We start from the raw sequence: 25,943 nt of genomic DNA on the forward strand, positions 1-25,943 counted from the left end.
TAACTTGCTTACAGGCAGCAGCTGCATCTTCACTAGACAGCTTGCCAATACTACAGGAATAGCTCTACAACATAAATAATGCTCTCCCTTTTACCTTCCGGATAATAAATAAGGTCTTGACATTGGGGTGAAGAAACTGCATCTCACTAGCCCATCTTCAGAGGGACGACAGTCTTCTTTACAAAAGAATACCTTCAGCTTTACTAATGGAAACAACAAACTTCTCTCTGTCTGTATCCAAGAGGACTTTGCAACCCACTAGTAAAAGCACCCTAAAAAGGGTATAGCCAGCATACGCCACATGTATTTAAGAGGGCATTTCTTCCCAAAGAAGTGATGAGCCTTGTTATCCTGTGAATTCATAGTGGGTATGTCCCAAAACCATGCAGACTCCCCAGCAGGCTGTCTCCAAAACTGAAGAAAATTTCCACCTATGATTTTATTCACTCCAACTCCCTGTCCTCGGGGTCAAAGCTGAGAAGTGAATGCTTGCCTTTTATTACATGCTCAAAAATGGACACCGATCCACTGAACAAGATTACAGTTTAAACCTCAGAAAGAAGAATAATGGTCAGGAGGACTACACAGGGTTAGAGCTGGAGCTGACGGATTTACTCGTTGCAAGTGGCTGCATCACTAAGATGTCAATTTTAGTGACAGATTCTGAATAACCCCACTGGGACCTTATATTCAAAATGGTGCAAGGCTTCACAGAAGATACATGGCGTGTGCAGCATGGGGTGAAAGCGCAGACACATTTCTGCAGACTGTCTGTGGAAAGTGACAGATAATTGATCTGAACAGAAGCAGAAAGACAACTGCTCCAGCCAAGGTCTTAAAATGTCTGCAAAAACCAGGCACGCCATCGTGACTGACTGAATCCCTGCTGTGCCTTTAGCCAGCTCCCCACTTACCTCCTACCCCATAGGTAAGGCCAGCTGTAGGGTCCCCTCCTCTTTTCTTATCAAGTTGAATCTTCAGTTGGACAGCAAGGAAGAGGCAGCTCCAGGGAGGCCACATATGCCCTACAGCCCTGCAGGTGAGCAGAGAGCTTTCTTTGAATGAAGGCTTGCAGAATTAAAGGCACACGTTGTTTTCCTCTCTCGCCCTGGCATTTTGCTCACCTTGTCTGCTTCCTTACAGACCTACCGTTACTACTGGCAGAGAGAGCGTATGGCTTTTTCTGTACCACGAGTTGGTGTCTGAGTAGATATTAACGTCGAGCTACAGATAACAAGCTCCTGGGAGGTATGGAAGAATCCCTAGAGGAGGCTGTGCAGGTTTAATTCTTCATTAAGTTCACAGTGCCCCTTTTTAAACACCTTTCTTCGCTCATGAAGGGATCTTGCAACATGACTGACAGAAGAGCTACGTTTAAGAGTTTGTGCAAAGAAGTGGAAAAGAGGAAGCAGCCTGCAGAGCCAGCACTCCTGCACCCTCTGACAGCAGCAGCTGCATCCCTCAGCACAGCCGGTGCTAGAGTAACTGCTCGAGCTTTTCCACGGCCTGGGGGAAAAAGGAGATTGCTCCTGTACCTCTGCACCAAAGACCTGATACAGAATGGGGGACAACAACCATGACAGAACCAAAGTATTCAGGAAGATCATTCTTAAGACTCCGGCTATAAATGACATCACAGCACATCAAGTCAGACTGTCTAACTACAAGAAGGACCATTTGAAATAGAAATATTTCAGAACTTGCAGTACTGAGCCATTACAAGTCCCATGTACTGTAGGCATTTACAAAACATATAGCTCTGTAACCCCTGGGCTACATTACCATGAATATACATAGGGATGACATTTTCATTTTAGAATCTTTTTCCTTCTAGAAAGATGAGTTTCTTGTCTAGTTGCACTTGAGACCTAATGTTACATTAACATACCATTTCTAAGCCCTACAGGTATAACCTTTCTTTTTGCGTGGTAGTAACTCTTGCTTTTCTATTTTCAGTTTTCTCCTTATTTTAGAGGTGCATCAGGCAAAACAAAAAAGATCTTAAAACACAGCACAACTTCCCTAACAGGAGACAGTCAATATTTCCAGAAACTAAGAATGTAGATTTTATAAGCATGCTGAATGCTCATGCTGTCTGCTAACTGAAATTATAGTTCATTTTTGAAAAACTAAGTACCCAGTATATAGAAACCAAAAACAGAAAAAAGACAAATTTTCAAGAAAAGGCATATGGAAATGCAACTTCTGTATCTTTTGAATTTTCTGGAAATTTTGCACCTCCAGGATCAGTGTGGATTCAGCATCTCAACTAGAGAGCCATCAGCATCACTGCAGGATGTGGCTAATTGAAATCCTTTGATCAGCTTTAGCGGACACAACTCGAGCTGCCAACCCAATGCCCCACAGCATGGCAAACCTCTGAGAGTAACCAGCCCGGCCACAACACTTCAGAAGTAGATATAAAGACCATTAGCCCAATTTCTCTGCAGAGAGTTCCATTTTTCAAGCAGGTGGAGAACTGGGAAATTAAAATACTGTGTTCCAGCTGCCACTTCCAGCAATCAAGCCAAAGTCTCAGCAGTTTGCGGAAAAGCTCCTCTGAAGCTGCTGCATTTTGGCAGGTGCTTTTTCCTCAGGAAAAGTGGTGCCGATGCCATGTGGGCAAATGCACTTTTATTCTACTTGCATTTCCGTGCTAAGAACAGCAACTGCCTGCGTTATCGTACAGGAACGATGTGCGATCCAACACTGTCATCTGTCAGTTTGCCACCATACACCAGCCGGGCTCAGGAGGGTTTCCACATACCGCCAAAATTCAAGATACAACCCCACTGCACTGTGCTTGGTACATTCCATTCTAACAGAAATAGGAAGGATTTTGCAGGAGTTTAGCCAACACAACAAGCTTCTAAGTCACAGGAAGAGCATGTAGTAAGGTTCCTGTGCTGAACTTTTGTTAGGATAGGTCCACATATGATTACAGGCTGCCCCATTCCTATTCTAGACTACTTTAATGCTCTTCCTCTGGGGCATCCTCACTGGGCACATGTCCCTCCACTTCTGCCTCTGTTTAATACCTACCTCTACAACAAGAATTAAGTGTTATGAATCCTTCCATAAAAAAAAAAAAAAAGCCATTGGAGAAAGCAAACCCACACCAATCATCACAACAATGCAACAAAAGGCTTGCAGTGTTTCTCTGGTTGCAAGTTGACACATCAAATCCCAGCCACATCAGCAAAGATAGCTACCCATAGAGCCTAAGTGTCTCAGAAATACCGCATTTCAGGCCTTATCACATCACGCACCCCAGCAATGTTGGAACTTGGCTCTCTGAAACTAACCTGCTGCCCAGCAGCTACTGAAGAAATCCCTTTTTGTGGAGAAGGATCAGAAGGATCGTGACCAGACAGAGATCAAAGAGAAATTAAAGAGAACAGAGTTTCCACAGTTGAGCTTGCATCATGTTGATAGGAAACACATGATATTAAGTATTAGGAGTAAACAAAACCCCAGGAAAATTAGTATATTAACTTGAAGGGGCAGGTACTCTGGGGATGGAAGTCAAGAGCCACCAGTATCCAAGACAGGAAATCAGAATCAAAACCATTCCAATCTTACAGAAAGATGCCACACGTGTTCCAGAAGGAATGTGTACTGAATTGCGCCTCTATATCAAGACATGCAGAATAATACATCTTGCAGATATGTGAAACACTGGGCCTTGTCCTGCCCTATGACTTGCCAATGTTGATCCAGGGTCTGTAGGGCATCCTGTCCATTTCTCTGCAGCAAATCCCTCTTGTTTAAGTCCTGCACTGAACCTTCTCTTGGGTCAGCATTAGTACACAGCAGTTCTCATAATCCATGTTTGCAGAGGTCGAGCAGAATCAAGGCAGCTCGTCTGACTTGGTGTTTTTTATCCAAACAGGCTGAAGAGAGGAGGAAATGACTGCCCACCCTCCTAGCTCCACAACACTGCAATTGATGAGAAGGTTATGGGAATCACAACAGAGCTGGCCAGCACGCACCCTGCAGAACAAACACTTCTCTGCTCTGCAACACAACCCCTGACCAACCCCATTATTAGCTAGGAGCAACGTGCAGCAACCAGAGATCCCAGCACGCTTTGTCAGAGCAAGTGATGCTCCACACAGCTCCAGTTAGGTGAAGCCCTAAGCCTTGCACTAAGGCACCAACGCAACCCTTAGCTGTACATGAGGCTAGGTTCCCCCTCCAAACACATTTGAACTTTAAGGAATTGGGCAAAAAGTCATAGATGGGCCAAGTACTCTGCCCTTGCTCAGGGAATACAGTACTGTTAGTGTCATGATGCGCACTCCATGGACGCCAGACATTAGTGCAGAACCACTGCAAAGGAACCTCTGGAGGTCACCTGCTCCAAGTCCCAGCTCAAGCAGTGCCACCCAGAGACAGCGGCCCGGGAGGCTTTTGACATCTCCCAAGATGAAGACTTGTGCTTGGCAAACATACACACCAGTAGGGCATGGAACAAGTCCACATCAGCTTGTATGGACAGGTTTATTTCCCCAACACAAGAGTTAGAAGCTACAGAACCAAACAACCACAAGAACAACCTAAAATATTTTCACCATTTGTCAACTCTGTCACCCCTGACAGAAAACCGATCAATAATGTCAGTATCAGTGGCAGGTTTGGATACTTATGGGATTAGAAACACTATGTTCTGAGAATGGCTTTCCTTAGGCATTTCCCAGCTGTACCTATCTCTTAAATTTGAAGAGTTCTGGCTCTCACGTCACACCTGGAAAACAAGCTTCTACCTCAGCCCTTTGGATGTGGAAAACAGTGCTAGACTCCTTCAGCCTTCAACATTGCACAGACCACTGGCCCTGGAAGGTGGAATTTGAAGCTTTTCCACTGAGGATAGGAAAAAAAACAGTCCTGAGACGCACGGGTTATTTTGTACTTAAAAACATGGGATGGGGTAGGAAGTAAGGAGAAGAAGAGGAATGGGACAAGCAGTAGCTGCCGTAGAACAATGCAGCAGCATGGGGCAGAATTTGGCCACCCAAGCAAACCACTACAAACCCCAGCCAGCTTCTGAAGTGCAAGGAGCCTTGCGATCACCAGTGCTTGCATGCCAGGTGCTGACCAGGAGCTACAAGCAGGTGGTGCCGCTGGAAATGCTGTACCAGACTTGCTCTGTCCCATTCCCGAGATTGATGCCAGCCTTCCCAGGCACGTGGAAGCATCCCACACCATCCACTCACTGCAGCAGTCCCTCGCATGCACGCTTTTTCACTATGAACACTATTAGTTAAAAGCCAAAAGAAACCCTGAAGCCTAGGGAAAAAAAAAAACTCCTTTAGCTGTGTTCAGAGTATTTTTATTTTTTTTTTAAATGTGTGAAATTCCTTTGTGAAATTTTCATAATTTTGGCAGCCGAAGAGGGGAAGGAAACCTTCTTAAGCTTACTACCATTGCTGCATGATATACCATCCCATCCTGAAACAGCTGGGCTGGACCAAGTCACCTCCTCAGGTTCTGCCCACTCTGTCTACACAAACGTGCAGGCAAATACCATTTCCAACCCTCTACTATTATGGAATTTTATTGGGCATAAGAAACCCCAACTGCTTTGGGAAGTATTTAAGAGTTTCGGCTTTTTGGTTTGCCAGCTGCTCTTCCAAACTCGCTCATCTCACTAGTATGCCCACTGCCTTCACCAGCAGGCATAACATGGGCCAGCCTCACCATGCTCAACAAAACCTCACAGTAAGCATGCAGCAAGTCCCCAGCAGCCTGCAGGGACAGTTCTCTTCCCACCACAAAGGTTACCAACTAAAGAACCAAACCATAAAAAAAAGATCAGCCTGAAACTATTTCCATAATTTGTCACCAAAGCCTTTTCTTGTCGCTGTGAGGTAACCAGTCTGGAGACCAACACAGAGGAGCCTTTCTGTTCACAAGCCGATTATTGCGTCCTCAGTTTTTATTTAGCTGATAAACACTGGTTGCCACAAGAAACCAAGGCGCAGACACCGACTCTAGACAGCCAACAGCTCGACACCCCAGGAGCCTCGGGAGCACCTGCAGGGCTAACACGAACCTGCCGCTACCAGCCTCGCTCCCGCTGCCGGGGGATCTGCACGGGCATTTCGGTCAAGTCCCTCGCGCCTGCCCAAGGGCTTCACCCCGCACAGTCGGGTGCTGGGACGGGATCTGCTCCCTCCGGGTGCCAACGGGAGCTGGTGCGCCGCAGCCACCCGCCCTGACGGTGATGCCAACAGGTCGTGGGCTTTGAGGGGGCCGTGAGGAGACGCAGAAGGAGGGGAGGAAGATGGGGAAGGAGGGGAGGAAGGCAGGGAAGGAGGAGGACGTTCGCCAGGCAGGATGCAGGGCCGGACACACACACCCCGGGGCTCGCACGCAGCTGCTGCACGGCACCGGGAGCAAGCCCTCGGCGCCAGAGCAAGGCAGCCACACGACCGCAGGCAGCCGTGAGCTACCGGGCGGCCAGCTGTCAGCCCCCGGGGCTGGCCGCGCCTCCCCCCTCTCCTCCCGCTGCCTCTCGGCGAGCATCAACCCGTGGGGGAGGGGGGCACATTTCGGGGCGGCCACCGCCCCCCCTCCCCTCCCCTCCGCCATGACACAGCAGGGGACGGCCGTTATGTAACGGCCCCGGTGCCAGCCCGCTTTCCCCTCCCTAATCCCAATCCCGTTCCCCCGGGGAGGGGGGGGGGGGGAGGAGGGCAGGCAGCAGCCAAGCGGCGGCTCCCGCCCCGCCGCGCCCCCGCCCGCCGCTCACCAGCGGCTGCATCTCAGCGCGCACGGCGGGCACCTGGAACCGGTCTATCTCCTCCATCATGGTGGCGGCAGGGCAGGGCAGGAAGGAGGGCGGGAGGACGCGGCGGGATGGCGGCGGGGGGCTCCCGGCTCCTGGCTCACGCGCCCGCCGCCGCCCGCCGCAGCCTCATCGCCGCCGCCGTGACTCAGCCGCGCCGCTTCCGGGTCCGCCGCCGCCGCCCCGCCCCGTTCATTTGCATATTCATGAGGACGGGTGTGTGTGTGTGTGCAGGGGGCGGGGTCAGAGCGCGGAATAGATCGGAGGGGGAGGGGGGGGAATAGCTCGCGGGCAGCGCTTCCGGCGCGTTGCCATGGCTGCCGGAGTCAACTTCCGGCGGGGGGGCGGCCGTGGCGGAGGGGCGCCATGCCGGCTAAGGCGGGCGACGGGCAGCGGCAGGTAAGGGCGCGGCAGGGCGGCGCCGCCGTGACGTCACCCAGCCCCGACCCGTGACGTCACCCAGCCCCGACCCGTGACGTCACCCAGCCCCGATCCGTGACGTCACCCCCGATCCGTGACGTCACCCCGAGGCGTGACGTCACTCGGAGACGTGACGTCGTCCTCGCGTCCCCAACGGCCCCCCCCCCCCCCTCCCCGTCCCCCGTCCCCCGTCCCCAAGCAGCAGCGCCCGCCCCGCGCCCCGTCACCGTCACCTCACGGCGTCGCAGCACGGCTGGGGTGGGCAGGGAGCTCTGAAGGTCACCCAGTCCAGCCCCAGTCCTGCCGAGCAGGGTCACCCAGAGCACACTGTGCAGGACGGCGTCCAGGCGCGTTTTTTAGAATACCTCCAGAAAAGGAGACTCCACAGCCTCTCTGGGCAGCCTGTCCCGGTGATTTGATCTTTGTGGGGGGAGGCAGGGGTTAGCATAGCTGGTCCGGAAGCACCCCAAAGCAACAACATCCAGAGCGCGTACCAGAAATGCCGTAACTGACCAGGGAAAGCTGAAGGTAAGAAAGAAGGACAGGCGTGAGGGCTCAGAGCCGAGAGGTGGTGGACCTCCAACTGAGGGCTAGCGCCTCAAACCCAGGCGTGCTGACATGGTTCTGCACAGGGCTGGTGTCTTTGAAGCCTCTTGGTTGTTCCTGCACGTGTGGTAAGAGGGCTTCGGGGCTTCAGAGCAGAAAAGAGAAAGAGAGGGGATCTCTGTGACATGCATAATGCTTCCACTAAAAAGTGCTTGCAATTGTCAAGTTGCAAAGGCTTTATGAAGTCTGCGAAGGGCAGAAATGGAGAACCGAAGACCACATTCCATCCTAGATAATAAAGATGTTTATGCTAAAATCGTAAAACACATTAATAATGATGGTATAAACTAAACTTGGGATTAAATGCGTGCTCTGAATCCCAATTTCTTTTACTTTCAGAATTTCCACATAAACATTTTTAGTCACTTTCATTAACCATTATCTCAAATATTCTGAAATGGATAGGCTTTGATTCACATGTTAGTTGAAAAACTTAATTAATGTGCTGTAAAGACATTCTTTGTATTTTAAAGTTCTTGAAACATCACAAACTGTTTAAACTCTTTGGATTTTTGGCTTTTCACATAACTTTAATTACAATTACTTAAAATAATTTTAACTTGTCCTGTACTGTCTTTCCTATATTTGTCTGTGCTTGTTAAATCTGACTGCTGTTTCGTGTAGTTTCATTGACTAGAATATTCTTGCAGTGGAGGAATTGTGTGAATCACTAGCTGGCTCTGGAGGCCAGAGGCTGTTGTCTCATTTTCACAGATTTAAAGTACAGCCCATGTCACCGGGGCTTGGAGAGTCACAGGAGTAAATGGCTGCACCTTTGCACGACTCACTGCGCCATCGGGGCCCGATGATTGGTATTTACTGAGGCCTGATGGCTACTGTAAAATTAATTGGTGAGTCAAGGTCTAGATCCCAATTCTTGTCAAGAAAGTCTCTTTTGAAAACAAATGAGTAAGGCCCTGCTCTTGTGTCTCAGACATGTTCTTCCTCTCTGCCAGTGTTCATAAAGAGGCCGGAAAGAAGCTTGCTGCTTGCCTGCGAGGCTGCTTTTTCTACTGAGCATCATTTCCATCGGCTTTCCGTCCTTGTCCCTTTCACTGCAAGTTCTCCTGTAGCACTATGCTCTTTTCACCTGTCCCCATGCTTTTCATTCCTCTGTATCCCTTGTATTGCTTTGTTCTGCTCTGCCTCGTAGGTTTTTCATTGCTGACTGCTTTCCCTTTGAAAATTTTCTTCCTGAGATTGTGCTCAAAGCTGAGACAGTTACCTGAATGGTATCAGGTTCTTCCCTTTCGCCATGTGTCACTTCCAGTCCCTCCTTCGCTTTCATGGCTGTGGGCTCTTTGAGTGCTTTGTAATCAATTCTTTTTCTTTTTTTCCCCTACAGGTGGCGGTTGCCTGCCCTTCTTCTGTCTTCTGCCTGTCTTGTATTTTCCCTCTCCTCTGACATGAGTCTCTTGCTTTCTTTCGCTCTTTATCTCTTTATCCCAGTGACTTCAGCCTCCAGTTCAACCTCCAACCAGCCAATGTATTTTTCTTCTTCTTTGAATGGAATCTCCCAGGTTCTTGGATGAAAATATGCCAAAAGCTGTCTGGCCGTCAGAGATAAAGGTGGTAGATGAAGTGAAGTGAATTCGAGATGAATCGTTTGACTCGATCTGAGCCTTAATTAGAAGCACCTTTAGACCATTGCTCTTGTATGTTTGGGGACATTAATAAGAAATGTTCCAGTGTTCAAAGTCTGTTAAAGTGATTGGGTATGCCCAGATCTTTGTGTTCCCAATGCAGCTTTGTAAATAATAAAACTTATGTATGCTGTATACTTAAATACCATCCTTCCGTTCAGGTCAGAAATTTGTTACACAGAATTGAGCCCCAGCGTGTTTTGGGAACGTGCAGAATTATGAAAAGACATAAACCAATGTCTCTGAATCAGACGGAAGTGAATGGAAGAATTAGATTCTCGACTCCCCTGAAAATGAGGTCTTGGGTATGACATGCTGAAGAACAGTATTATTTTAAAAACAATGACTTGTGTGGCACGTACAAAGACGTGCAGAGAGCTGCTGATAGGGCAGGGGACAGCACCATGTTAGCCCTGTGTCATTCCTGTGTGTGGGTGGTGGAAGAAAGCGGACAACAATTTCAAGGTTTATAAAAACATTTTAAATGTGGTTATCAGGTATGCTGTTGGAGGTGTTGGTTATGCTGAATCCAGAGTTCAAAGTCTTCACTTTGTGACCCTTCTTCTCTTTGAGTGGAGGAGTGCACCGCATGCTGCTGTGTACCTCTGTGGCTGAGCCCACTGATTTGGCTATGGTTCCTTAATTGACATTGCATACACTTCTTTTTATTTTCAGTAAGTAAAACCAGACTGGGGGCACTTGCCAGATAGGGTCAACAGCGCTGTCAGCAACAGGTAACTTGTGCTGTGTTAGGAAAGCATCTGAATTTGGACAGTGAGGCATTTCTAATTACACACCTGGGCTTGCACCCACCGACATGTCAGCGGCTTCTTTGCTGCTCACCAAGCTGTCAAGGAGAGACAAAGGGACCCCCTCCCAAAAAGCAGTCAGCAATCAGTTCTTACTTTTTGACAGCAAAGGCTTTTAAGGTGCCTGTTGGCTCTTAAAACATGCATTAAACCGTCCATGTAATATAAAATAAACACTTGGTTTAGTGTCTCTCACAAAGCAGATTAAAAATATGTTGGCAAATAGTTCTTAAATTGGCATCCCTAGTGCGTGTAAATGGAAGTCTGCTGCAGGGCAGGCAACAAGTCCCTCTGCTTTCTTTGGCTTTGTTTCCATGCCGTGCTTCTCTGCTCATTGTGCTGAGCGGTGGTTTACTGTTGAGACTGCTAAGATTCAAAACAAGAATAGAAAGCCAGCAGGAAGTTATTAAATGGTTTTACAGAAATGTCAAGCCCACTTCTTCTGATGATTCTCCCTCTTCCCTCCTAGAATCCTTTAAGCAACTTTGTACTTCCCCTTTTTTTTTTTTTTTTTTTTGATTACATGTTAACCTTTGTGCTGCGCTGGAGAGGAAATGGGGATGATAATGCCTGTGCTCAGGAAGATAAAGTAAACTTAGCTGGAGCATTCTGTGATTGCTCAGCCTTGCAGTCAGATTGTCTTATGGTGACTGCTAGCATGGGGAGCAGAGATGCTGCAGGAATGTCTGTTTAATGATCTTAAAAAAATGTAGTCTGGGTTCGTCATTGCCCTGTGATGAGTGTTTCATTAATATGTAATTGATTTTCAGCCTTTGGAAGATTTGCTTAATATGAACTGACAGTTCAGCTTTGCAGAGTAATCAGCCTGTATCATCCCTGCCCAATTTTCTGGTGTTTTAGGTTAGATCTGCAAATCCAGATCTGCTCAACCCACTTTACTCTTTCAATACAGGGAAACGTTTCATGTTTTTCAAGGAGTTACCACATAGTGGTGTGTCTGGCTCCTCACCTTGCTGTGTATGTGCAGCAACCAGTTGCAAGAGCTGGTCAGGAAAGGGTGGTCTAATCTCACAGTACAGGAGAAAGAGGAACCGCCCAGCAAAGGCTACAGCGAGGAACCTCATCCTGATGGAGGACAGCACACATGGTAGCATCACTGCATCTCCTACTTGAGTAGTCAGGGCAGGCCTTGGATCTGAATGTGAAGGGTGAACACATTTTCTCCTGAAGGATTTCTGTGGTCACGGATTGAGGGTTTGACCTCCTTCTTAAATGAACACTTGCTCTTGAGAGTAAACCTCTGCTTCCTAAAACACCAGGATGATTTATTTACCATCAGCACTGCCACTGACAGTTCAGAGGTTTCCTGCAGCAGAGGATGAAATAATTAAAAAGTAGGGCTACACAAAATATCTGTTGAGAAAGAGCCAGACAGGACTGGAAGCCAGATGACTTTGAAAAACCTTCAAAGTTTTTGCTATTTATTCAAGAAAGCAGGTACTGAAAATTCTGTCTCTTTAGTATAAAATTGGTTGATGAGTCTCAGATCAGCAATTAGTGGCTGTCACATCACCAACAAAAAGAGAGAATAATAATCACTGTGCGTAGAATAAGTAAGATTTACAAGACTTGAATGGATGGTCTTGTATGATTCTGTATTTTCTTTTCTGGCCAAGCTGGAAGCACATTACTAGGGTGTTGAGGGCAAAACTTTAATCAAAGAGATACTGAAACTCCTTGATGCTTGCTCTCCCATTACATGTTTCTGGGATGCAGCAGTAGGATAGCTCTTCCTAAATGCCAGCCTGGTAGTGCTCTTTTGAGATAGAGCAATGTCCTTTGGAGAGTGGTCAGTCATTTCTTCTTATTTTAATTTTCCTATTTTTTATATATATAACTTCAAACGTGTTAGGAGACAACCCAAGCATCAAACCTAAAAATCCGATTATAAATGCTTGTTGGATAGGTCAGCAACATGAAAATTTCCTGCTGAAGACCTGATTTTGCCTCTGTTTCCATCTCCTGATGGTTTGTCTGTGTTAGAGGGAGCTGTGGCAAGGGAAAAGAAAATTAAATGGCATTTAAAGCATCACTTTTCAGCTATTTCCTCCCTTCAGCTGTATCACCGTGTTAGATTTCTGAGTCTTTGCAGTCATATAGTCAATCTGTCTTCTGGCGTAGTTGATATCTGGCTCAGGGAGGAATTTCCAGGTGCTGCTGTCAGAAACAACTCCTGGAAGAAAGGTCTGGAAAAGAACAGTCACTTGAGTTTTATATATCCTTAAGTGTTATGACTGTTGTGGGCTTCTGATGTATTTTCGCTGTGGGAACTGCTATAAGCTGTTCATTTATTTAACGTAGGATGGTTATCAGAATAGAACATTCCTGGTGTGCATGGATTCTCACTTCAGCATTTTTCAGTGGAACAGTGGAGCATGTCCCAGGGTGGTCTGAGTTACGAAGATGACCTGGAGGTGAGAAACTCCGTGCAATTCTTCTGTGCCTCCTACCTATTCCTGAGTTCCCTAGCAACAATGTCTCTTTTTTCCTAATATAAATTCCTTATAATTACTCGCACTCCTCTTCTTGTTAATTATTATTACTAAAGGCAGGTATAGTAGCACCATTTATTAGGAAGATTTATGAAGACTTTTGATGCTTTCTGTGGCAAGATCTTCATTTTATACAGAATTTGCTAAAAACGAACTTTTTGGATTTAAATGTTCTTTGCTGGGTGTTTGACTTAGGCTAGGTTTAAAAAAAAAATCTAGACGCTGAGCAATATAAACCAAAATACTGGTAGCAACTTACTGTCGAACTCTGCCCATGCTAGTAAGCCTGGGAGAGGTTAAGTGGGGCAGGGAATACACACACACACACACACACACAAAAAGTGTGTTAATTATGTAATTAAGGCCTATATCGTAATGCTTGTGCCCAAAGGGATGAATTGAAGGTTGCCTCAGCAACCTTAATTCTTGCATTTTCTAACTTCTGAATACTTCTGGTTTGAGATCCTAATAATAGCCTGTTAACTTTTCTTCTTCTGTAGCTAATTATATAACAGCAAAAATGTGCTTGAATTTTAGAGATGTGTATGAAGGCCGGTCCTCGTCATGAGCATCTTGCCGGTGAATATACGACCATTATGCTGATTCACAGTTATAGTTTATTATTCATATGCCGGACGCACTCGTGACCTCTCCCCTGTTGTACAAACACTGAATAACCTGGAACAAAGAAATAGTTGTCAGTGCAAATGGTTTACAGCTTAAATAATAGCATGTGGGTAACACATTGATGTAGTAAAAAGAAAAATGAGGGAACAGTGGTCATCATTCTGGGCCGTGGTGTCAAGACACCAACTACCTGGGTGCTGCTGAGGACACTTTACAGCTAATGTGGCAGAGAGGAGTTTTAAGGAAAAATACGAGGAAGTACAGTGTGCTGGTTTGGGAAAGATTTTCAGAGAGCAGGAGCTTGCAAAAGGGATAGCAAAAGGACCAAGCACAGACGTACCAAGGGAAAGGAACATCAGGGCTGCCTTTTCCACAACAAGCACAGCAGAAGGCTTCGTGCTATTACGTGAACTAGCAGGCGGTGTGAAAGGTTTTGTGTTCTTGACTGACCCATGTTTGTTCTCCACCTTGCTTCTTATAATAGTGTTAAGCAGATCCACTAGTTTTGGTGCATGTTCATTTTCTTGTCCTTGGCGTTTGGCGATGGTGTGGTGAGTTGTTAGCACCTGGGGTCCTTCACTGGGGACGATAAGATGTCCATGCTGATGGCTTCTTCTTCACCGTTCTAAGACCCACTTGAGGTTTCTTTGTATGTTAACTAGCACACTTTAACACCTTTCTATTCCTTCATTGGTCTGATGTTCCACGTTGCATCTGAAATTACTATATATGTTATTTTTTTAGTTGCTATTCTATTGTTCTTTTGTTCATTTGTTTTCCTTGTTACCCCTGAAGCCAGCTTTGTCCAGCTCCCAGGTGTGCCGGTCTGCATTTCTTTAACTGACCGTTGGTGAGATGTTTACAGCTGTGGGGTCTCCAGCGCAAGCCTGTGCCCCATCCCTTATCATCCCATCCCTGTACTTCCCTGTGCCATATCCTGGGTCACCTCTTCCAGGGTCTTCCTTGTCACACCAGGCCTGTATTTCCCTCTACATTATGTTACAGTCATAAAACCATGGTGGTAGTGTACAAATATAAAAGAAGTAAAGCAAATTTGGCAATTTTCTGTGGTCAGTTAGCCTGCTGCTGAGCATAATAAAGCTGCAGGCAGGCCAAGGAAAGTCCAGACAGAACAAGCCAAGCAGCCTCAGCCCTGAGGCTTTGCAAACTCAATACGCAGCACGGGGCCCATTGGTAGCAATGACGATACCAAATTATGGGGCTGCCCTGATCTGGCTTGGAAGAAGTCTTGGGGATAGACTAAAAGAGTGAGCTCCAAGCATGAAGGGCTGTACCGGGAAGGATGCTCCTGAGCCAAGGAATTCCAGAGAAGTGGGAGTGGGAGAACAGCAAGGAGCCCAGACCTGCACATTTCCCTGTTAGAGTGGTGGTTTGTGCCTTTTTCACAGTGGTTTGAGTTTCGCTGCTGTTTGTGTTACTGCATTGTTCCTGACTTCTGTGCTGTGCTGGTTATTGCTGCTTTTTTGACACCAGAGCTCATGTTCTATCCTGGAAACCCTTTATGGAGGGGGCGATAGGGCAGGGTTTACGCTGCTTCCTTCCACTGGAATCAAATGTTAGCTTTTCTTCGGTGTCACTTTTGGATTTTAACACAGTTGCAGATATTTATTTCCTTGTGGCTCTTCAGATTATGTTAATTGAAATGTGTGCAACTGCCAAAGCCAATTAGCGTCAGATTGCCCTGTCAATGCCTTTACAGCTGGATAAATGCTTTTATAGGCTATTCACAAAGGGTAGTAGTGAGTAGGCTTTGTTGCCTGTTTAGAATTAAGAGTTTATTTCTGATTTGGTTCCAAATAAAATTCTCCTCTGAAATTCTGTTTTAAATTTTGTTGCTTAAATCACACCTTACTCCCAGGTAGCTTTTTCCGTGTAGAACAGGGTGCCATGTCGCCCACTGCTGAGCTCTTAACAAGGGGAAGCAGGCTGCCTGTGTAACCCAGGGGTTCGAGTAGTGGCTGTGACACCAGGGCTCCAGACTCCCTGCTATGCTCTGCTGCCACCCCACTGTGGGATTTTAAAGGAAATGCCCTAAGTCTCTATTATGTCCATTTCAGTAACAGCAATTTGTATTTCAAAGTAAGGCACGTTTTCTAGGCATAGAAATGTATCAATCCGCTCATTTTTCATTGCTTTTAGTGCGCGTTTGCTGGAATAAAACCCCTGACACCTTGTTAGTAATAGCAATCTTACAGCTTGTACAATGGGAAACAGCATTCAAAGTCTGAGTCTCTCTTCTCTTCTCTGCTTTGTTCTCCTCTGAAAATATTTTCCTCCTGCATTCTTGTTGCCATGTCTTAACAAGTAATGGGGCTTTAGCAAGAAGGCTTGGGAGTGCTGGGTGAAAGTCATTATGGGTGCTTAATTGTTTAATACGTAGGAAACAGAGGGGAAATGTGGATATTTATTTTTTACAATGAAAGAAAATTGTAAGAGGAGTCTAGGTATCTGTGTTCCTTAAGGACTTACCCGTCCATAAATCCTTAAGGACTTATCTCCTGACTCGTGCTCCTTAAGGTATTGGTAAGAAATGTGGAAGAGGGGATGAACAAAAGCTAATGGGATAAAGCTACACTTTCCAGTAGAAAAAAATGGGAAAATGAGATGAAAACAGCAAGTGGCAGGCTTAAATGACAAGCAGTGGTTCTTTGCAGTAGTGTGTGTTTGTACTGTGGGGGTCTGTGATGCAGGAATTGCGCATGCTAAAAGTGAGCATGGATTCCAAAATGCCCGAGGAAGTTTGAGGAGGAAAAGGTCCACTGGGATGAAATGAAAAGGAGAGCATTTCTGGTTTAAGAATTCCCTGTTGAAGGCTGAAACTTCATCCTGAAGAAAGCTCCGTAGATACCTGCTTTTGAATACTGAAGGAGAGAGATACTTGGCTAGGTGGACCTTTGATCTGAGCTAAAAGACACACTCATCTTCTTCTAAAGAAAATCATAAACACAGGATCTTACCCCCACCCGTTTGTTTTCATTCCCTCTTCTCTTCTAGTATCTCCTTCTTTTCTGTCACAAAGTCAAATGCTTTTTCCAAGTAGCAGCTCTGCTTTTCCCACCCATCCCATCTGGTGTTATCTGGGGTCCATCCATTCTTGGTAAAGTCTCTAATGTCCTCTCCTTTGTTCGTCAGTTCTTCTCTTGAAATGTGGTAGCTTCATTCTCTGCTTTCTGGTTTCTTCCCTGATCTGTCCCTCAGCATCTTCTTCATTTCCTCTCCCACTTTCTGTGAAGTCTTAACAAATAGTTGTCACTGGTGTCCCTCTGTTATTCCTCAATCTCTGGGCAACCTCCTCTAGAGTTATGCTATAAGGCTCCCTGCAAACAACTATATTATTGTTTTCCTTAAAGTCTATTTTAAAATATTTCTTTGCTGGGATGCACTGAGGGAGGTTGGCAGTGGTTGACTTTCCAGCTGTTTATCAATGGTTTCCATGTTTTTTCTGTACTCATCTCGTTGTAGGTGTTCATCTGCTCTCTCTGGCCTCACCGTGACATTGCAAACATGTGGGGCAAGAACAGTCTCTCTGATATGTTTGAGTAAGGCACTAGGACCCAGGGTGTGGACATATGGCTGTATCACAAATAAGCAGTAAGAAGGACAGAGCACAGCATTTCTCCATGCTGTTAAACTATTATATTATGTCCGTGGTTACCTTTCATTCAGATGATGTGTGGAAAAAATACTGGTATATTTGACTTTTGTTGCATACCATTACAGCAAACGTTATCAAACACATTAAAGTTATATTCTGCTTTGGTTAAATTAGGGAACAAGATGTTTTAAAGGTTTATGTTGGGTATGTTCTTGCTTCAGAGCCAAAGTGGACCTTCAGGAGGAAAGGCAGCACCACCGAGGCCTGCTAAAGCTGTATCTAAAAAACGGGTAAGATTGCAAACGCAAGTGTTTTGAAAAAATTTTTTTTCCTTCTTTATCTATGAGATGCAGACTAGATTCTTGTGGAACAATGGCATGTTTCACGGATTTGGTAACATTCCAGTTGACTTAACAATAAGGGGTTGCTCTGGAATATTCTGTTGAGAAGGGAATTATACTAGCAAGTTAGAATAAAAATGGAAGCTAAAACAAAGCAACGATTTAAGTAAACTGCAAAATGAAAAGACAGAAAAAATGTATGTGATGTAAATTCCAAAATACAAGCTGACGCTGACTGTGAGAAAACTGCCTGCTCTGGTTAGAAAATGCAAAACATACCCCAGATTCATTTAGTTAACATAGAAATACAAGCATTAGAGAAAACAGCATTAATTTTTGACTGATAAACTCATGGTATTTCTTTCACCGGTAAGCAAATAAGTGCTTAGAAGAACACCCTTACTTCATCTACCTCAGGGTGAGCTGAGGTGGGTTTAGCTCCATTAGTATGGGTGGAGGAAGGACAGTTTGTATGCTTTTAAACAGACCTTGTGATAAACAGCTTTCCACCTTCTTAGGACGAATTGTAAAATTTTGTAAAATTTTACATTTTAAACATTTGTAAAATTACATTTTAAAAATTTGTAAAATCTTGTAAAATTTTTCCTCTTTTTACTCTTTAAAAAGGGAAAGGTATTTACTTTCAAATAACAACAACAACAACAACAAACCACCGTAATGCTATTTTTATCTGCTTCACTGGAGAAAACAGCACTGAGCTAACTGGCATTGAATTTTGTATAATAAATGTCCTACAAGCGGGTGTTCATGTGGGTAGCATTAAATCACAAACAACTGTTCTGCCATCATAGTCTTTTGAGAATCCAAGAGCTTGACCTTCCTTCCAGCTTGTCTCATTTCAGCTCCCTTTCCCCTTGGGGGAAAAAAGGTTGCAGCCTGTGAATTTCCCTGGGTGTCTGGCATATGCAAAATTCTCTGTTACTTTCAGCTGCTGCGTGTTTTTACACGTCATTGTGCTTTTTACCTTTGTGGTGCTCTGCAGATAGCAGGGCTTTGCTGGGTCCTGCAAACAGCCTTCACTTATACCCCAGACTCATCGGCAGCTCCATAAGGCTATGAAGTTTAATAGACCTGAGAGACCTGTATTTAAAAGAGTGATTGATTTATTTTAAATCAACTCCTTACACATTTCAAACTGAGGCAGAAATTTTGCCCTCAGCAGCTAAACACTTTAATCATCAACTTCGTGTTCTAGCGGTTTATCTATAATGACAAGTAATTGAAATTCATCCCTGCAGTGATCCCTTTCCTGTTAATGATATCATATCATGACATCAACCCAAGCCCAGCCCCAGGAGAGCAGCTCTCACTGTTGCAGGAGTGCAGACCCCTTGGCCTTTGCAAGAAAACAGTTAACATTCCTCCAGAAGTCACATCCCTGCAGCTTTATATCTTGAAATAATTTCCATGTGTAGTTTATATAATAACACTTCAGAAGTAATTGCAGGTCCTTGAATTGTGTCTTTGAGTAGTTTTAAAGTAAGGCTTGTTTGGGATATGATATGGTCAAGAGAAACAGAATTGCCAACTTTTAAACTGAAATTCAAGTGGAGTTTTCTGAGGTTTACAGGAGTTACTCCAGTTTTGTTATGTGCCAGGAGTTATGTACAGGCAGCAGCTCCTCCAACCCACTGACTGAACTGCTGTTGCCAGCTGTAGCCTTTCAACTATTTGCAAATTTGGGCCTGCCATTTGGGGTTATCTGGTCTGGTCTATGGACAGGTAGACAGGGAAATGGTGGTCTTCCTCACACCATGCAAGGTGGAGAAGTGCTGCTTTGGGAATGAGCAAAACAATCACAGTCTTGGTGTGCTAATTGCCGTGCTTTTCTTGTGCTAGGATGAAGATGCGTCCACTGACGTGGGAGAGGGGGCGGATGAGTGGACAGCAGTAAAGACTCTGGTCAAACCCCCAGATCAACTGGAGTTGACTGAAGCTGTGAGTAAAACAGAGCCTGTAGTTGTCATGAGATGTCTGCAAAACTCCATACACTGAAGCCTACCTCTTACCCATTTGTTTTGGAGGAACTTCTTCAGGAGTAAGACTCTAGTACTTATGTACATTATCTGCAGCATGAACAAGAATGGCTTTCAGCAGGAAAGCAGGGAGAATGTGCTTTGAAACACAGCTCTGGGCTTAAGGCAAAGTATCTTTGTATGGTGCTGATCTGAGAGCAGAACGGGGCCAGGGCTTCTCTCAAATAATGAGGACTTCAGAGCCAGTCCTGAGCTTTTCAGAGGCCAGAGGTAGTCTGATGCACAGGACAGAGAGAGGTCCTGTAGTTTAAGGCCATTTCTTTTCATCTGAGTTTACTGGGATTGCAGGTGGTCACCCTTCTGACTGCAGTTGTCTCTCTCTTCTCACTGCTGTATAAAGCTTTAGTGTTGCTGCCTGTCCTCCGAATAGCTCTCAAAGGGAAGGTATACATTATTTCCCCTCCTCAAAAAGTGAAGGCAGTTGACACCAGCACTGTTTTTTGTTTAGTAAGTTGATCCTGCAAGTAATGCTACAGAGCTGAGTGTTTACCGTATTTTTGGAATGTGTGTGCTTCAAGATAGACTTTGATAGTGCTTTAGACTTTAGATAGTGCTTTATTGCCATATAAAATGCAGCTAGCATTTTTCAAGTGCTACGACAGCTTAGATAAAAATTAACATGACCAGAAACCCCACTGAAGTACTACAATAGGAAGCAATGTGACAGTTCTTGATTTCACTTTGAGTTACCTTGGCTCCCACCACTGGTCTAGTGGAGGCACGATCTGCAAGTGGGGTATTTGCAGCAAACCAAACGTACTAGAACTGAGTGTAAAGAAGATGGTGATTTTCTAATGTTCTATGTTGCATTAGGAGTGGAATTTTATTTATGATACTATTTTCTTTCTCTTCCAAAGGAATTAAAAGAGGAATTTACACGTGTTCTGACAGCTAATAATCCCCATGCTCCCCAGAATATTGTCAGATACAGCTTTAAAGTAAGTGTGGCGTGACCTGTAAAACCAAGATGAGTTTTTTTTTTTTTTTTTGCAATTAGCTATTCTTGTGTTTTCTTTTTATTTATAACCAGGTAAATTTCTCTTTAATGTGGCTTCATCTTATTACATATTTACTGCCAATGGTTCCTAAAGGGATTTTGCAGAGGGTAAAAGCATAAAAGCATTGACATATATATTCAGAAGCAGGAGATAACATAAGTCAGCAAGTTCTGGCAGTGAACATAACTGGTGCAGCTAATCTCAGGCAATATTTTTTTCATTCAGCAGTGGTTAGAAGACAAAAGGCAGTGTTTGATTCAGTCTGTTAGACAGTTGGGCTTCGGTATCCTCACATCAAGATTCTTTGTTTGTGTTATAGTAGAGCTCAGAAATGTGCTTTGTGAAATCAATGACAAGAGCTCTATTCATGATGAGTAGGAGTGAACAGGGGAGGGTGCATCAAAGACTGCCAGGAAACATTCAAGAGTCACACCTTCACATTTCCGTGTGCAGAGCATATGCTGCATTACCCTGGAACAGCATTCTCCAGCTAGCATGTACAGCTGGCAGCATAGGCTGCTGCAGGGCCAGAGAGGAAGGATGACTCTGCCTCCCACCCCTTCCTTGGAAGGGTTGAGGAAGAAATGAGAGCACACAGGGACAGCTCCTTCAGCTCTGACATTGGATTATCTCCAGTCTTATGCAGGGAATAGACAACCAGGTGAAATTGTCCTTAGCCTGTCTCATCTCTATACTTCTTTAACTAGTTTGACCAACACTTACGTTAGTTCACCAGAGAAACAAAATCAGTCTTATGGAAGCAAATAATGTCACTTTTTTTCTCTTCTACTTGGAGTTGTTATTTTTCATATTTATGGGATGGAAACAGGTGATGAATGATATCTATTGTCAAATCCTCCACAGTGAATGAAGTGGGCTCACTGCTATGCTGTCATTGGTACAGGAAGCAGTCATATTTTTACGAATAAACTATTGAAACATCTGCAGTCTGCAGTGGCTTCTGATTGCTTTTAGGTGTAGCTCATAGTCTTAATACATGGTTTAGGCCTAAGAGTATGACTGCACTGTACAGTGATCTACAAGCAAGTGCCAATAAAGCTGGCTTCAAATAGCTGAATTAGTGCAGTGCTTATAAGCCTGGGCACTGTACTAAGTGCCTGCCCTGTCTCCAGATCAGAGCTGCTCTCTCTGTATGGTGCTGCTCTTGTATAGGTACGACAACTCATTCATGGATCTCATCACAACAGGACGCTGAAGTCTCTTAGGGAGTGCTATGCAGTAGAGATGTACTAGAACTATATTTAAACTCCCTTACTGTGGTAGTGGTGGAAAAGTAGAGATTTCTTTTTCTTGGTTCTTTTCCTCATATTTTTAATTTGTGGCTTTCAGTGTCCTGAACTATAAATAACTGCTGGAGGGAATTCAACATAGAAATGTTAACAGTGAACATATATTTATCAGTATGGAGCTTTTTAGCTTTAGCAATTTAGGCTACACAGTATGTTTAGTTTAAAAAATACATTTCTCCATGCTGGTTGTGTTGTTTTTTTCCTTTTTTTAGGAACGAGCATACAAGCCAATAGGCTATGTAGATCAAACAGCCATTCACTTCTCTTTGAATGGAAACCTGATCCTCAAAGATTCAGATGAAGGCAGACGACAGAGTATGAGATCTGCTGTATCAGGTTGGTTTATTATCTGAAACCACAATCATTTTCAGCTAGGCACTGGTACCATGTATTAAGCATAAGGGAGTGATCGTACTTCATGACCATAGAATTGAACAGCTCCTGTTTTGGCTTGCATCTTTCTAAAGAAACAAAAACAGCAAGAAAACAAACAACAAAACAAACAAACAATCAGACAATGTTTGCACAGTGTAGAAAACAATGCATGCTTTTGGAGCCAGGTGAACGTTAACACCACCCACTAAAAAGTTCAAAGCTATTTGGTGTCTCTAATCATCTTCCACTACCACTACAATTAGCTGGACATAACACATCTAAACTCCTTAGCCTGCTTTGAAAGTTTAAGCCATTGTTTAAAGTCTTAAAATCTTAAAGCAGATATATTTGGAGGCAGGGTGAGCATTCAGGAAACTATCATATACTTGACCCATTGTTATTGTCTTACCAGGGCATTTACTTCTGGGCAATGTGAGCTATATGATATTGAGGTAATTGAACCTTTGATTTAAGCTAGTATTGCCATTCATAGGTTCTCAGTCAAGAAAGATACCTTAATCAGAGACTAAAAAGCTGCATTGTCAGTAAACAGTTCTCGGTTTGAATCTTCATGAGGGAAATGCTGTTTAATGATTTCATTGTATTTTGGCTGTTTGCAAAAGGAAAAGTTGTGTCACAAAGAGTGTCCATTCAAGGCGGTAACTGTCAGGCACAATAATACCACTGCATAAGTTCCTGAGGATAGTTGTTACCTGTGGCCTCAGAGGGACAGTGCCTCTTTTATTTTATACTTCACAAAATATGCATTGTGATTTGAAGTACGACAAAGTGGTAAATAGAATTTTCATTGCCATGAAAACATGGATTGTTGTTGGTAGTGCTTTTTGTAGTTTCTGAACTAGTTCGGAGTAGCTTGATGTTAGCATCAGTACACACTCAAGGCTGTGATTGGAATGTAGACATCCATCATTCTCCAATATGGTGTTATGGTTTAACCCAGCAGGAAGCTAGTATATTCATTTTTTATCCATATAAATAAGAACAAATCACACTGTAACTCTTTTGTACCTTGTAAGCATTCTTTGTGGTTATATGTATTTGCAGACATTTTTGGAGGGCAGAAAGGTCCAGAGCTGAAAGGATACTCAGAAACAAAGCTGCTTGGATCAGAAGTGGATTTCAGAAGTTTGATTTGAGTGGAAATCAGATTTTTGATTTAGTTCAGTGAGAATTATTGCTGTCTAATTCTAATAATAACATTGTCTCCTTCCGTGGCTTTGAGCAAACAATCACCCTGCAAACTGGGAATTGGTTACTGTGTTGTCTCATGAGAGAGCAGTAGAAAAGGATGCATCTGTAAATTAATACTTCAAAAGATAGAAGAGTCTGCAGAATATGGGATAATATGTCCTTTTATCCTGGGTTTATTCACTTATCCCTTTTGTCATCAGAAAAAGCTTCTCTTGAGACTTCTGCAGTAATATCTGAAGAGACAGAGATTAAAGATGAAGAAGGTACAGAAGATACTCAGGTAATGCTCCAAAGTCATCTGAGAGCTGTCCACTTTATTTTTAATATTAGATTTGAAACTCACTTTATTGTAAAATGGGCTTGCTGAGAAGTTTATGTGATTTATTCTTGAAACATCTCCTGAGATGTCTCTGCTGTAGCTGAGATCCTGCACTTTCTACTAAACAGCTGGGATACTCCTGCCTTTCTTCAGTTTGGAGAAGGTGTACATGGAGATGACAGGTCCCTACACACTAGGTCTGCCTTCATCCAGATATTATATCAAGATAGAGTGTAATTTGTTGGTACCTGGAATCTTTCTGGACAACATGTGAAATCTCAACTTCCCTAAAAGGTAAACTGGTTAAGAACAAAGTGTAAAGGAATGAAAGCAGCAGGCATAACTACCTGAATTAAAGAGTGGCCTGACTTAAAAGCAGTTGGCTGATTGGGAAAGGAGTATGCTCTAAGAAGTTTCTTCTTACCCACATAGTGTCAGGCCCTGTAATCAAGTTCAGACTAGTTTCAGATAAAGCTGACTATCTAGAAAGGAAATTAAAACTCAGAGTAATGGGACTCTAATACAGTCTTCTGGTCCTTGGGTCCAATTTTTTTTATCAAAAGCAGTTGTGCTATGTTATCCTATTCATATCAGGCTCAGTTTTAAAGTAACTTCAGTTACTGGTCTTCCATCTTCCCAATTAGATATTGTTGCAGGATCTCCTTGCTCCGATAGCTAGATGTTTCCTGATTTCCATCTCAAATATTTCAATCTTAATTTTTTCCATTGTCAACCTGTAGCCATTTGAATTTGTGCCAACATTGCCATCTAGCTGAAACAGCTTTTTCCCTGTAATGTAACCCTACCTGTTCCAATGGGGTATTTCTTCAGTACCATGTCCTCTCAGCCATGGTTGGACTTACTCACTTATTTGCCTATTTCACTACTGACCCATGAATCTTCAATAACAGTCTTTTCTCGTAGGCAGCAGAATTCCAGTAGTCTGTGAAGAAGTGCTTCTGAAGAAGGAAGGAGACGTATGGTCTTTTCAGGGTGGAGTTACTGCTCTATTTTCTTTCAGGCTGCAGGAGAAGAAGAGGCGGAGGAGGCAGGAACAGCAGAAGAAGCCGAAGCAGCAGAGGCAGAAGAGCCTCCTCCCCCAAGAGTGAAGGAGCAGAAGCTTGCAAACCAGTTCAACTTCATTGAGAGAGCTTCAAAGACACTCAACAACCCTTTGAGGGTACGTTATTGGTACAATTTCCTTCAGTGACAGAGGAGGATCTTTCCTTGGGGAGGGCATATGGACCACCAGTGTTTGTGTGTCATATTACACAATATCCTTGTAAATACTGCTAGGAGGGAAAAAAAAAAAACTACTTTTTTTTTCTCCTATGGTAAAACAATATTTGACTATGGTAAAACAGTAAGGGTAGTAAAAATGTTGATTGAAAAATTCTTGCCTCATGGACTTTTGGACAGCCTACAAAAAGTTTTGGTGCTACTGTAAATCCTTACACCTCCACCTGGAAATATCATTTTCAATGTCTATTTTCTCATCTGAAAAAGAAAATATAGAGAGCAATGGTTAGGGTAGCAGCTGAGGGCTTGGAATCCCTGAATTCAGTTTCCTTTTACCACAGAGTCTTTTTATGGCCTTGTACTTCAGTTCTTGTCTATGGAGCAAGGATAATAACTGCCCCTATATCAGAGGGATAAAAGTTCTTAAGCTTGTGTTAAGCACAGGTACAACAGTAACTGATGCAAGTAAGCATGACAGATCCCTCGCGCTCTGTGCATGTACTTTCTGATCAGTACAGACCCAAGACTGTGTTGTTTTCCTAAACATTTTGCTGAGCCCACAGCCATTCCTAGTGAGTATGTCTTCATGGGGCTTCCTGATTGAGCAATACCAGTGAGGCTGGCCCCCAGTCCAGACCTCAAACAGGAGCCTTCTGAGTCAGAGGTGCATTTCAGAGGAAAAAATCATGTGTTTCCTTTGCTGCCCTGGAATCAGAGTATATACAGCTTCCCCAGAGAGCCTGACTGCCTTCTTGCAACCTCAAGTGATGGTCCTTTGCATTTGATGACCTTGAAGAGATCTAACCTCTTAGATGGCATATCAACTCTACTCACTAGTAGAGATGGAGGATCTCAGGAGAATTCATACAATAATGGGGTACTTGCTGCAAAGTCCGAGCAGTCTTCTGCATCTTTCAAAAATCTGTTTAGAGGCCACAGAATTAGTTATTTCTCTGTTTGTTATTAGTTAGTTAATTTGTTATTTCTCTGTCCCCACCTCTGCATATTTACTTCCCATTCATTTCACTGGGAGAGGCTTTTGTGCATCTGTGTGATTCTGTCTTTGAA

The 25,943-nt window shown here is 44.1% G+C and overlaps 2 protein-coding genes and 1 long non-coding RNA gene across 10 annotated transcripts in view; 2 read left to right on the forward strand and 1 right to left on the reverse strand.

Annotated features, from left to right (window-relative positions):
- FAM219A (family with sequence similarity 219 member A) overlaps positions 1–6,965 on the reverse strand; it is a 98,579-nt gene extending 91,614 nt beyond the window's left edge. For 2 of the 4 annotated variants that reach the window (XM_040542109.1, XM_040542108.1), the window contains exon 1: positions 6,755–6,964. In XM_040542109.1, the coding sequence (XP_040398043.1) occupies positions 6,755–6,814 (60 nt within the window). In that variant the 5' untranslated portion in view covers positions 6,815–6,964. Of the gene's footprint in view, positions 1–6,754 lie in introns of all 4 variants that reach the window. The other 2 variants (XM_040542111.1, XM_040542110.1) reach the window with 2 other exon arrangements.
- A 116-nt stretch (positions 6,966–7,081) lies between these two features.
- The window catches only part of DNAI1 (dynein axonemal intermediate chain 1), a 143,652-nt gene continuing 124,790 nt past the window's right edge, over positions 7,082–25,943 (forward strand). For all 4 annotated transcript variants that reach the window (XM_040542104.1, XM_040542106.1, XM_040542105.1 and 1 more), the window contains exons 1-7: positions 7,082–7,189; positions 17,246–17,314; positions 19,226–19,324; positions 20,280–20,360; positions 21,943–22,066; positions 23,518–23,597; positions 24,658–24,816. In XM_040542104.1, the coding sequence (XP_040398038.1) occupies positions 7,157–7,189; positions 17,246–17,314; positions 19,226–19,324; positions 20,280–20,360; positions 21,943–22,066; positions 23,518–23,597; positions 24,658–24,816 (645 nt within the window). In that variant the 5' untranslated portion in view covers positions 7,082–7,156. The remainder of the gene's footprint in view (positions 7,190–17,245; positions 17,315–19,225; positions 19,325–20,279; positions 20,361–21,942; positions 22,067–23,517; positions 23,598–24,657; positions 24,817–25,943) is intronic.
- On the forward strand, positions 7,395–12,148 carry LOC121062293. Of its 2 annotated transcripts, none has more exons than XR_005815504.1 (3): positions 7,395–7,884; positions 8,454–8,667; positions 9,162–12,148. It is a non-coding gene; the product is annotated as an uncharacterized LOC121062293 (long non-coding RNA). The 2 variants fall into 2 exon arrangements; XR_005815503.1 differs by having other exon boundaries at positions 8,531–8,667.

Source organism: Cygnus olor, chromosome Z (assembly GCF_009769625.2).
Source record: "Cygnus olor isolate bCygOlo1 chromosome Z, bCygOlo1.pri.v2, whole genome shotgun sequence".
Classification (NCBI taxonomy): domain Eukaryota; kingdom Metazoa; phylum Chordata; class Aves; order Anseriformes; family Anatidae; genus Cygnus; species Cygnus olor.